The sequence below is a fragment of the Manacus vitellinus genome, unplaced genomic scaffold (assembly GCF_001715985.3).
Source record: "Manacus vitellinus isolate BGI_N305 unplaced genomic scaffold, ASM171598v3 scaffold_96_pilon, whole genome shotgun sequence".
NCBI classification, from domain to species: Eukaryota; Metazoa; Chordata; class Aves; order Passeriformes; family Pipridae; genus Manacus; species Manacus vitellinus.
This window is the reverse complement of record NW_021940901.1, coordinates 67,258-79,505: the sequence shown is the minus strand read 5'-3', so window position 1 is coordinate 79,505 and position 12,248 is coordinate 67,258. Positions and strand designations below refer to the sequence as shown.

The 12,248-nt window shown below is 37.7% G+C and overlaps 1 protein-coding gene across 2 annotated transcripts in view; it reads right to left on the bottom strand.

Moving 5' to 3' along the window:
* The window catches only part of RETREG1 (reticulophagy regulator 1), a 65,393-nt gene that overhangs the window by 21,132 nt on the left and 32,013 nt on the right, over positions 1 to 12,248 (bottom strand). The window contains exon 1 of one of the 2 annotated variants that reach the window (XM_008922687.2): positions 2,391 to 2,602. The exons of the other annotated variant lie outside the window; for it this stretch is intronic. Within the exon in view, the coding sequence (XP_008920935.1) occupies positions 2,391 to 2,425 (35 nt within the window). The 5' untranslated portion in view covers positions 2,426 to 2,602. Of the gene's footprint in view, positions 1 to 2,390; positions 2,603 to 12,248 lie in introns of those variants that run through there. 2 annotated transcript variants of the gene reach the window in all.

The following is a 12,248-nucleotide window of genomic DNA, read 5'->3' as shown; positions in this document are numbered from 1 at the left end:
GATAAAGAATTACAGGGGGAAAATAGCTCCTTATCCTAAATTGTTTTCAATCCTCTACCTTCGGCCACGTATTTCCTCACTGCTCTTCATCTGTTACCACCCAGGATCATATGACAAAACAAAACAGAAGATATGAGTGGGTACCTAATCTTCACAATCCCTAGCTTTTTTACTAGCCTTACTAGGAAGTATTTGTGCCTCTGTTTCTTTGCTTATTGTTCATTGAAATTCACAGTATGACTAAGACTATTGACTAATGCCAGGTATTTAACTCTGATGTAACTATGTTCATGAAATACACTTGTGACACAATACTACATATTTTCTGAAGTAGGACATGAACTCAAGAGGAGAGAGCATATAAGAAGTACTTGCATCTAAGAAGGAGTTACAAGTAGTGCAGTGTGCTGAAACCAATCTGGGAACAAAGCCCATTCTGCATCTTCTACAAAAATACCACTGCTGTCATTTTTACAGTATATAAAGCTTCAGTTTTGATTCAGTGTGCCCTTAAAATTACCTCATTATCTGTACATTTACATTACTATTTCTTCTTTTGCAATTCTAAGATTAATTGCTCCAGTACAGTTTCTATAGTGTTCCAGTAGAGTTCCCATAGCTCCTCCTTCCATTCCCTCCTGTTTAACTTGGACCAAAATATTCTGACTTCCACTAAATCTCATTAGCACTCCTGTAGGAATGCCCTCTGGTTATATCCTATTTGTTATGACCAAGATAAAAAGGCAAATTAATTTTAGAAAAAAAATCGGAACCTTCTGATTAAACTTTTTTCTCAAACCTTTTTGCTCATTAGGAAAGACACAAAAGGATGAGGGAATAGGATCGGGGTCAATTAATTTAATGGTAGCTTCAAAAATTATAAATGGGCAGAGCAGGCCCTGTTATCATTCTTTTTCAGGTTACTGCTCTAGAAAAGTTCATAGTTCTTGTTTCAAAAACAAAACAAAAACCCCAACAACTCTGAAAGAAAAAGAGGTCTTAGAGTTTTAGGCCTAGTTTTACTCCTGTTTAACTGCCAAAGCTTGCTACAAGCCTTTATAGAGAAAGAATTGTGAACAAAGTAAGTTAGATATTATTACAAAGCTGAAACCTCCTTTTTTAATGTGTCACACATATTCCTGTTTCCTTTATTGAAAGATATACAACTGAACAAACTGGAGATGTTGCTAAACATTTTTTAAAGAACTGCAATTAACACTTTGATGATTACCAGTCATGAGCTCAACATTTGCTTAAAAGAAAAGAAAAAATACTACCTGCTACTACAGTTAATTTTAGTCTATGTCATATATGGGGCACAACTTAAGATATCCCTGCAAACGGAAATGTGTAGGTGACCCCACCCCTGCAGAGACACAGTTACACCCCTGGGGATCCATTCACCCACACTCACCCAGTTAGGTGGCTGTGCCTGAGTATGCTGCTCTACAACAGACAACCAGAGGTGTCTCCTGTATTTCATCTCACATTGACACACATACTAGAAAAACATCCACATAAATGTTCATATTTAAATTTAACTAGAAGAAATCAAATCCAAAGCCATAATGAAATGCTCATTTTCGCTCCTTATAATTCCTTAAATTTGCCTCTATATTCTGACATTTTATTAACTAACTCCTATAAATTCTATTCTACATACATGACAAAAATACAGTATCAAGCATTTCATTAACACCATTTTAGAGCTAACATTTTGATTAGCATCCAGACTATGGAAAAACCATGTGGACTTTGTCCTAGCCAAACTTCAATAGCATCAACTTCTAAAATACATATTTTAAAATCTATTTAGCTAAATTTATTTAGTGCATTTACTTCATAGGAATGTGTTGGATCATATTTGAGAAAACAGTATTTGTTAAATTGTTATCAAGTTTTAGATCCAACTACTTTTTTCTTGTCCTGACCATTGGTTTTATAAAGCTAAGTAAGTTAAAAGCTAAACTTCAGAAAGACAGGCAAAGGGACACAGTGCCCTATCTCACAGAAATGAGTTACAGTTTTGTCAGTAGCCTGGTTCCAACTAAACTATTTCTGTGCCTGACATTTTGAGGTTTTTAAGTTGTCCCATGGTTGCGAAAAGTGACTAGGTAGGAACCACCCAGTATTTTCTTCCCTACAGCTTTAGTTTAACAAATACCTAAGAGCTACACAATTTAACCTCTACGCAGACATTAAGACTCTTATTTCTCTCCTAAGAAGCCTTATGTTAGCTTTAAAGGCAAAACCCTCAAGAAGCAAATGATCTGTTACAAGGCAGAGAAAACTGATCTCAGGCTGAGGACTCGGGAGCGTGCACAGATTAATTACATGAAGCCTCAGTCCTTACTGCTCTGCACGAGAACATCACAAGCAATGTACAGTACCTGTCATCTTGTCCCAGATCCTCACTGTCTGGCATTTCAGATGTAAAAAGGAATTCTCTCTTTCTTTCTACCAATCTAGATAATCCAGGCCACAATCTTCTATTCTGTTTTGTGTTTTAGGAGCCACCACCTGAGCACCTGTCCTGCTCTCTGCCAGGAAGAATGCTCCTTGCTCAGAGAGCAAATGTTTACAAGACATCCTAAGTGCCTGCTGGTCTTGAATGAAGTTCGAGCGGTCAGCTTTGATTGGCCACAGCTATAAATAAACAGGTCGTGACTCACCTCACACACTATGACAGGGTGTTTAGTAGCAAGCACAGCCAAAAGCCAAACAGTTTGTTTTCCTTCTGGTCATGTGAGGGAGAATCACCACCCAGTTAGTACATTTTATTTTTCTGCTTCCACTGGAAAGCTTCCTCAGCATCTGCCATTTTTCTCAGTTGTAAATAAGCAGCACCAAAGTGATAGGAAGCGTAATGACACAAACTTTTAATAAGGTGATAGGCCTAAAAATATGAGAACAAAGAGCTTACTCTTAAGTATAAAAAATACCTTTTTTCATCCCCACAAAGTGTCAGTCACAAACTGTCAGACACAGCAAAATTATTCTCTAATGACTAAATTCACAGATTAAAAAAATCCACAACTGGTAATTTTTTAAAATAAGGAATAGGAAGATAAGTTTTCAATAATTATTGATTGCATTGGTTTTAAATTCTGATTCCAAGCTCATCTGCCACAAGCAGTCTTAGCTATCATAGGGATACCAGCAAATTGTGCTGGAAGAGTCCTCAAAAATGAAAGTATGCTGACAGGAAGAGGTTTTCTGCAAAAATACTTTGATTACTTCTGCAAACAACCTAAGGTGAACTGACATATGGATTTCCTCCTATGGCGTTCTACTGCATGCATGACAGGGATTCTGTCACTCCAGCTACACCAGCTACGTCTCTATTAATTTTCAACACCCCAGCAACCTTATCTGTGCTGGTGAAGCTTTGTCACACAGTCCAAGACTCCAAGGATCTCACATGTATGTTGTTCAGCACATTGCTCAGCACTGCTTCCTTCTTTCATTAAACAGGCTGACCTGTTGTTCTTAATATATTTTCAAATAAATATTACATCCAGAGGTCTTCACATAGAAATCTTTATTTCTAGGGAGGAATCCAGCAAGATTTACACCTGCCTCTCCTTCATGAGACAGTAGGAATTGTCCTGGGGATGTCACATGTTAAAAATAAATTTAAAAGAAACACACAAAGCTGGAAAAAAAAGGTATGCCATATATCTTTGATTTGGTAAGCTCTGTTTGGTGCATTGTGAGTAATACATCATTTCTGGAAAGCTGCTTTCAAAACGATAAAGGATTCTATCTTTACTTCTTTCTTTTTTTTAATATAAATTTCTTCAAAAGTAAGATCAAGAAAAAGAACGAGATCAAAGTCCTCTGTGTAAATTATGCAGTGTAATATATATGTAAGTATTCATTCCTGCCCTACAACTGAAACTTTCCATGATCACCAATACCTTCATATTCCAATACAGTCCTCCTTTTCTTTTCTTTCTATAACTTATGATAGTTATAGCTGAAATAAGTAAGAGTTGAATTTTCTTCAAGCTTACCCTGAAACAACACAGCTGCTAAATTAAAAAATCTTAATAGAACGATTTTGTATGACAGCTTCATCTTCAGACCAAAGTTCTGAAGTCTTCCAATTGTGAAAAGAAGCAAAAGAAATAACTGAAATCGACAAACACATAAAAGAATCATTCAAAATTTAAATGTGGCATCAAAAATGAAAGCAAAAAAAATTAAACCCCTTGTGCAACTTGGGGTTGCTTTTGTTTAACATTCATTGCAGCATATTCTTACACAGCCACATATATTTACTACATAAAATGCCTTTTACAAAATATTTCATTTTAATGCATTTGACAAACACACTCAGAAGCTGAAAAGCTTTCAGTATCATGTCTGTCCCTCTATGTCAGTCTTGGAACTTGATGAACCCCAAACTCTTCAAGTACAGCTCTGGACTGTTCATTTCTTTGTCACACTCTGTACACAGCAGAAAAATGGTTCACTGTTTACTTTTACAATTCCTTAGAATTCTTCTCAGCCCTCACTGAGGTAAAGAGCATAATATCACCTGATGTACTTATTCATAAACAAAACCTGGAAAGATTAGTTCAAAACTGTCTACTAAATGAGTACCTATCTAAAATGTCAAGGACCTGTTAGCTTGGAAGTGGAGCATTTATAAAATACTTTCTAAAACTTCAATACTCAAAGACTAATTTCTACTGGTATCACTGCTCATCACTTTTGCAAATCAGACTTCAGAACAGGATGAGCACCTAATTAGCAGAACTACAATCACACTGAAGTATTTTTCCCAGTAACACAAAGAAGACTATCTAAAAAATTAATCTCATTTTTTTTATAATTCTGAATACTTCTGCACCCAAGGGAATTAGAGCTTGTATTGGCCCATCTGGAGTTTTCCAGCAGATCAGGCTCCAGACTATTTCATAGCTGCACAAGACGGAATGAACTCTCCAAGACCACTTGGGTGGAACAGCAGGAGGTGAACAAACATACTGTACTGAATCAGGCCAAAGGGCTTCTGCCATCTCCTCCTGTGTCCAGAAGCACAGTCAAGGGACTAATGCATTGCTGCCTTCTACAGATAATCTTCCAGACTCCCAACTTGTGGAGTTTTGAACCAGCAGTGATGCCTGTTTTTTTAGCTCTGGGTGGATTTCTGTCCTGTGATAACACTGATAACATCTTGTGGCAAGGACATCTGCAGCTTAACTGCATACTGTTTGGAAACAAACAAAAAAAACAACCAAACCCCACACAATTTTGTTTGCTCCAATCTAGCCACTTCAACTGGTTTCTAAGAAGTCTTATACTGAAACAGGTAGATGACAGTTAACTCTCTGTAGCTTTTCACAGCAATTTATCATTTTTGGAGACTATTATCATATTCTTCTTTGATAGGACTGCAAAATTGAAAGGTAAAGCTGCTTAGAAAAGAGTTCACCATTTTTAGCATTGGTAAAAATCAGTAGTAAATTTTTTCAATATGGAAAACTCAAAGTGACTAGAAATGACAGAACTGAGGAAGGAAAAGCTCTTTCCCTACCCATGTTATTTTTCAAGGACGTTCTTACTTCCTTGCTTAGCTGCACCTGAGCACTGCACTCTGAACTGCAGCAGACTTGGGTCAGTCCTCTCTGTCCCTTCTAAGTTCTTTGTTGCCACTTTTGAGGCCCCAAATCACAAGACTAATCTGTGCTCCTCTCAGCAACCTCCTTGCCTGAGCTGCTATCTTCCAGGCTTGCTATGTCTCTCTCACTTCTCATATGCAGGATTTTCTGAAATTTTCCCTCCCCTTGACTCTGTTCATTCCTTAACAGAAAGAACCACCTCTTCCACCTTACTGCAAGTTCCTCTCCCCAGCCTTATTACTTCTGAAATTAACATGGAAGCCCCTGGTTTTATAATCAAGAGGAAAAAGATTCCATTGACAATGTCCTACTCTTGGTCAGCTCATTCAGCTTTAAAAGCCCTATTTCGCTCATCTGTTTCATACATGTAAGCTCTTGCATGGTCTCAAACATCCTGACTATTCTTTTGCAAACTCTTCCTATTTTTACTATAACCAATTTAAGGTGGAAAACCCCAGGAATGTACAGAGTTACTCCCAGTGCGGGCATACTTTTACATATTATTTACACATTTTGACTCTTATTGTGAGTTGTTCCTCATGCTTTGTTGGTTGTTGTTACTTTTACATATAGCTTTCCAGAGTACCTGGTCTTCCTTATGTTATTTGGATAACTTAAAGAATCAATGCTTCTTACTTCTGTTCATCTCCATGGCCCTGTTTTCACTTAAGCAGACCTCTTCTAAACCTTTCTGAAAACTTGCTTGAGAGCCATTGAGTAACAGCTCTTTACTGTCAGGTATTAAGACATCCCAAAAGATGTGCTGGCATGCAGATCAGAAATTTTCCTCTTACAGGCAGGCACCAAGGACTGCAGAAGTCTCCAGCGAAAGAAGGGAAATAAAAGCTACGTTCTTGCCAGAGACAAGGAAGCAGACTTACTGAATAGCTGAGAGGATTGGAAATAGTGTCACATGCACTGCTGTGCATACTTAGATACTGAAGATGCTCCAAGGTTTTAGGAGGTAGGCAAAAGGCAGCGTGTTGTCCATGTGGAGTGCAAGGGTGTCATCCGGCATTGCGTGGTAGATAATGTGTCTCACCCGGGCTGCAAGTTTTCAAAGATTTTAATTAGTCACCCTGTGGCACACTTTAGCTGGTCAACCAGCTCCAGAACTACTCACAGTCACTACTGCCTTCTATGTCTCTCCTCACCTAAAAGGAGAGTAAGATGGTGCTTTCAACATATAACCCTGTTCTAATTATTCAGCTGTGAACAAGACTCACTTCTAATAACGTGGATGAAAAAATTATGAACACCCTGCTGTACACTTAAAGACATCCTAAAAATCCTCAACTGAGAGGGAAAAAAAAAAATCACACTCCCAAAAAAACATGTAGTTTAGCTTGTGTTTCCAGAAGGAATTTAAAGGCTAGCATTTTAATTTTTGTAGATGGTTTATGCTGATGTTATTTTCAGCAAGAGCATGGGTTTAAAAATTACCATCATTGTCAAAGGCATGTTTAGGATGAAAACTAATTTGAAATCCCTTTTAATGCTACTGAAAAAAATCATACTAATAACATATATGAAGTATCCCAAAATAAAATATTCCCACCTTTTTCAATATAGAACTGAATATACTGATCACATTTGTGTGTGTACCTTTCTGTATTTATAAGCACACACACATTACTGTAATTGGCTCGCAGGTTGAGCACAAAGTACTCTCTGTGAATGGGGATAACATGAGACTGGAGACCTGTCACTAGTGGGGTTCCACAGAGCTCCATCTTACGCCCTGTGCTCTTCAACAGGGAGGCCCTGCAGAGAGACCTCGACAAATGAGAGGACAGGGCAATCATGAACCATATGAAGTTCAACCAGGGAAAGTGCCGGATTCTGCACCTGGGGTGGGGCAACCCTGGATGTTTGTATAGACCAGGGAATGAGATGCTGGAAAGCAGTGCCTGCTGGAAAGCAGGAAGGGACCTGGGGGTCCTGGTCTATGGCAAGTTGAATATGAGTCAGCAGTGCCCTGGCAGCCAAGAGGGTCAACCGTGTCCTGGGGGGCATCAGGCAAAGCATCGTCAAACAGTGGAGGGAGGGGATTGTACCATTCTGTTCTGCACTGGTGTGGCCTCACCTTGAATTTTGTATGCACCTTTGGGCACCACAATATAAGAAAGATATTAAGCTGTTAGAGTGCCCAAAGGAGGGCAACAGAGATGGTGAAGGGCCTTGAGGGGAAGCCATATGTGAAGTGGTTGAGGTCACTTGGTCTGTTCAGCCTGGAGAAGAAGAGACTGAGGGGAGACTTCATCGCAGTCTACAACTTCCTTGTGAGGGGAAGAGGAGGGGCAGGCACTGATCTCTTCTCTGTGGTGACCAGTGACAGGACCAAAGGAATGGCCTGAAGTTGTGTCAGGGGAGGTTTAGGTTGGATATTAGAAAAAAGTTCTTCACCCAGAGGGTGGCTGGGCACTGGAACAGGCTCCCCATGGAAGGGGTCACAGCACCAAGCCCGACAAGAGTTCAAGAGGCATTTGGATGATGCTCTCAGGCACATGGTGTGATTTTGGGGATGGTCCCATGCAGGCTAAGAGTTGGACTCGATGGTCCTGATGGGTCCCTTCCAACTCAGCATATTCTGTGATTCATCAATTTGAAGGGAATGACCAATTTTCACATATTTTCAACATCCAAATTTGCTGAATGACACCTATCCTACTTCTTTCTATGTAAAGCTTACTTCAAATTGCAAATGCTTAATATATTTCCTTAACTTCAAGATCTCCCCACACACTATAAGATATACATAGAAGTTTTGTTTATAAGAGAGGAAGCCTTTCATACAAGTGTGAATGAAAAATCATGAAAATGCACCTACTGAACGTGCTCAGTTATTTGCTGGGGTATTATATCAGGTGTAACCACAACCTGGTAAGCAGTGTGCTAAAAAAGCTGAAGACACCTATTACATACAAAATGTAGTTTGGTACCTAGGATCAGGATTGTAAAAAAAAAAATACTGTCTTCAACAGTTGAAGACCAATAAAAGTAAACAAAAAAAGTGCTATCTTTCTCTCTTCATGGAATTCTGCATATTATACAGGATTCTTATTTTTACCTGGACGAAATAACTAATTGTTAAAACATTTTTTAAATTACGAGTTGCATATTCAGGAAAAAAAAACCACAAACAAAACAGCATCCAGTTTTGACATAAAAAAAGTAATGCAACGTTCAAAAAGCTAAACAACCACATGCAAGAAATACTAGGCAGAACAAAGCACATGAATACGTATTTTTAAAGAATCATAAAAAATTGAGTATGAAAGCAAACTCACTATCAACAGACACCAAAACCTGATTTACATCAGCAAAAATGAATTGTCACTGTGAGGTTTTAGTGTTTCATCACAAAGCACGCATAATAATGCTCCACAATGCATGAGAATATTTCTGAGTTTCAAACACAAGCAGAAAGAGGAGTTAAAGGGAGTAAGAGACACTTCAACTGCAGTTTAAAAAGCAAAATATTACATTTTAGTAACATGAAGATAGTAAATTTTCCTCTATACAAATATGACAGATCATGCTGGATTTGTGTCACAAACAGAGAAGAGCTGGAGACAGGAAGGTAGAAGATCTTACCACTAGGGGTGAAAATCTCAACTGCTCTGGGACTTTTTGGCCATGGGATCTTGTTAAATAGCTATAAAAGAAACAAATATTTGGAGGAAAAAAAAAAGAGCAAACAAAAAAACTAAACCCACTTAGCAATGATCTGAGCGATTTCTAAAGATAACTGAATATTTTTCCCAAATTTTCAAAAAAACCTTTACATACATTTTCATGAAATTATTTACCCTAAACCTACAAAAGTGATTATGTACTAGTTCATCTATAATCATGATCTGTAATTCAGTCAAGTCACATTAAAATGCAGGGTTTTTTTCCCTGCACAAGATTCCCCACACACGCTGCACAAGATTCTGAAACCTGCCCATCTCCCTATCTCCTTTGGTTTGTAGCAATCTGAATCTGATTTTTCTCAGCAATTGGTTTCTTTTCCTACTGAAAAAAATGAACTATATGAAAGGCAGACCAAACAGCAAGATAGCTACACAATTAAGTCAGCTTCCTTTGAAAAAAATGGTTAAAAAATATGCATGAAGACTTCAAAATAGTTTTCAAAAGTACTGATAGAAAGAGTTAAAGCACAAACCTGAGAAGTTTGTAATGTTTTCTATACAAGTACATTTAGAAGACAAGTCTATATGTAATTCAATTAAGAAGATAAGAAATCACTCAGCTACATAGAATCTCTAAGATAATTAGAACACTCAGACCACATACCAACAGTGCATATTTTTAAAAGATTTTGCTGGTATGCTCACAGTTTGCTAAAACAACCCACCATTATTTCACTGCTACAATTGTCCTATGAACAAGAGGATATGAGCCAGTTTTCCATCTAGTCACATAATTTATTCTTCAGTGCAACGTAAGAAAATCTCTCCAGAGAATGGTTAGTGCAATTGCAAGCCATAACTACATCCAAGTCCAGGTCACCAGCCCCGAATTAGACCTTAGAAGCTTAGGGATGAATAACTGTAGGACTTCAAGTATATTATAATGTAAGCACAGCACACAGTTATATATTAATCATTTTTACTGACATCAACCCTATTCTTATGTCCCAGCACAAGGAGCCAAAGTTTTGATTAATATTCAGAATTGCTAGCCAAATGTTTTCATACTAAGTATGATTCATTTTGATTCCTTAAGGTCCACAGCCTTTTTCAATGCCTATATAGAGAAAGCGAGACAGATGACTAAATGATACTTTTAATTTATCAACTTATTAACACCAACTTCTTATCTATTAGTTCATTTACTGTGTAACAAGAGATGAAGTCTCCAGTCTTTAATATGTCTGATGGTAAAATTACAATCATATTCTCTCCCCTTATAAAGAGCTTTTTGCAACAGCAGTGTCTTTATTCAGTCTCAATGTGGTAGTTTGTACAACTGTGCAACTGTAACAAAAAAAAGATAATTAAATTGTCACTAATGTGACTCAGTTTCAAGGCCATATTTCAATCTGATGCAGCAACTGGTAATCTGTATGCTACATGCCAGTACCTTCCAATTGCAACACATGTAATCGCATGTTAGAAAATCTGATAAATTATAAAGGAAAGAGTAACATGTAGATTTATATAAAAAAAGTTTAAAGTATTTATGAACTACAATCAGGGGAAAAATGTCAGAGTGTGTGCCTCTTTAAAAGGCACATATTTGTGTATGCTGATCAACCAGCTTGTTTAAAAAAGAGTATTAAGAAAATACAGAAGCCTCTCACCACAGTTCATATTATCTTTTGATCTCATATTATAGCTCTACCAGCTCAAGAGAGTAAACAGACAAACAAACTAGTTAAATGCTAAACTTAAAGAAAATATTTCTACATAGTATCACTTACAACAACATAGAAGAGTAAGATAGGTAATAATGAGAAAAAGCAGCAAGAACTACATTAGATGAAGCAACAGTATGCTTCACACAACAGCAGTTCATACACAACTGCAAACTAAATAAGATGGTTACTTCTGAGTGTACTGATTAAAACAAAACTAACTTTATCCTGGAGTGACTGGATAAACCAATTTCTTCACACAGTTTCTCCAACGTGAATACTTGTCAAATCACAACCATTCTACTCTTTCAACATCCAGCCCTCTAAGAAACAACTACAAATTTTAAAGATATGGGAGACCAATGAAACATCACACAGCTCCGCAGAAAAGGCAAGGGGATAGTCAAGACTGCAAAACAGAAGTGAGTCCCCTCCTGCAATCACACTCACCCCCAAAAAAACTAGAGAGTCAAATGGCTCTTGGGCTAATACAAGTCAAGAAAGGTTCAGAGGAGGAATGATGATCGATGAAGACCTGCAGCTTAACCTGTTTGTCAGCAAGGCCACATGTTGATTTGTGATCTAGAGGAATCCCCTGAACTGGTTGGGTGAGCGCTGCCAGAACACTCAGTCAGAAGTGTTGAGCACCTGATAACCTTCACCCTGCCTCGAGAAGATGATAGTATGCATGACATTTTGCTGAGGGGGTGACAGAACTGCTGGGAAGCCAAACTAACTTCAGTTAGCTCAGTTTTCGTCCCGAAGTATAAAATACAAATTTGCCTTTTCCTGTTCCTTCACTAATAATTTTAATTAAATTCAGTCCATTTCATAAGGTGGTTTAGAACACATGTATGCACCACACTGTTTTGCACAGCACAACAGCAGCTCCTATCACCACTAAAACTTTCTTTTCCCTCATTTTTTCAATGGGCGTTTAAAGACTTCTACAGAATCTTTTTTGTTAAGCTGTATGAAATACATTTTAATAGTACAATTTGGTGCTAGAAGACTGAAAAAAATAAGCTTTCAGTTTAGAAGTTACTTATATATAAATACATACCCATCTATTCAATCTGTAAAATGCACAATATTTTATCATAGCTTTTGCTGTTTCCTTCAGAATCTTGAATAAGGATCATTAAGTCCAATTCCCTGGATGTTCCTACAGATATTGCTGTAGAGAAGGGAAGTAGAAGGGTGAAAAAAATAACACTCTACGCAGGTTTTTACTTTAGTCCAGTGAGTCTCTC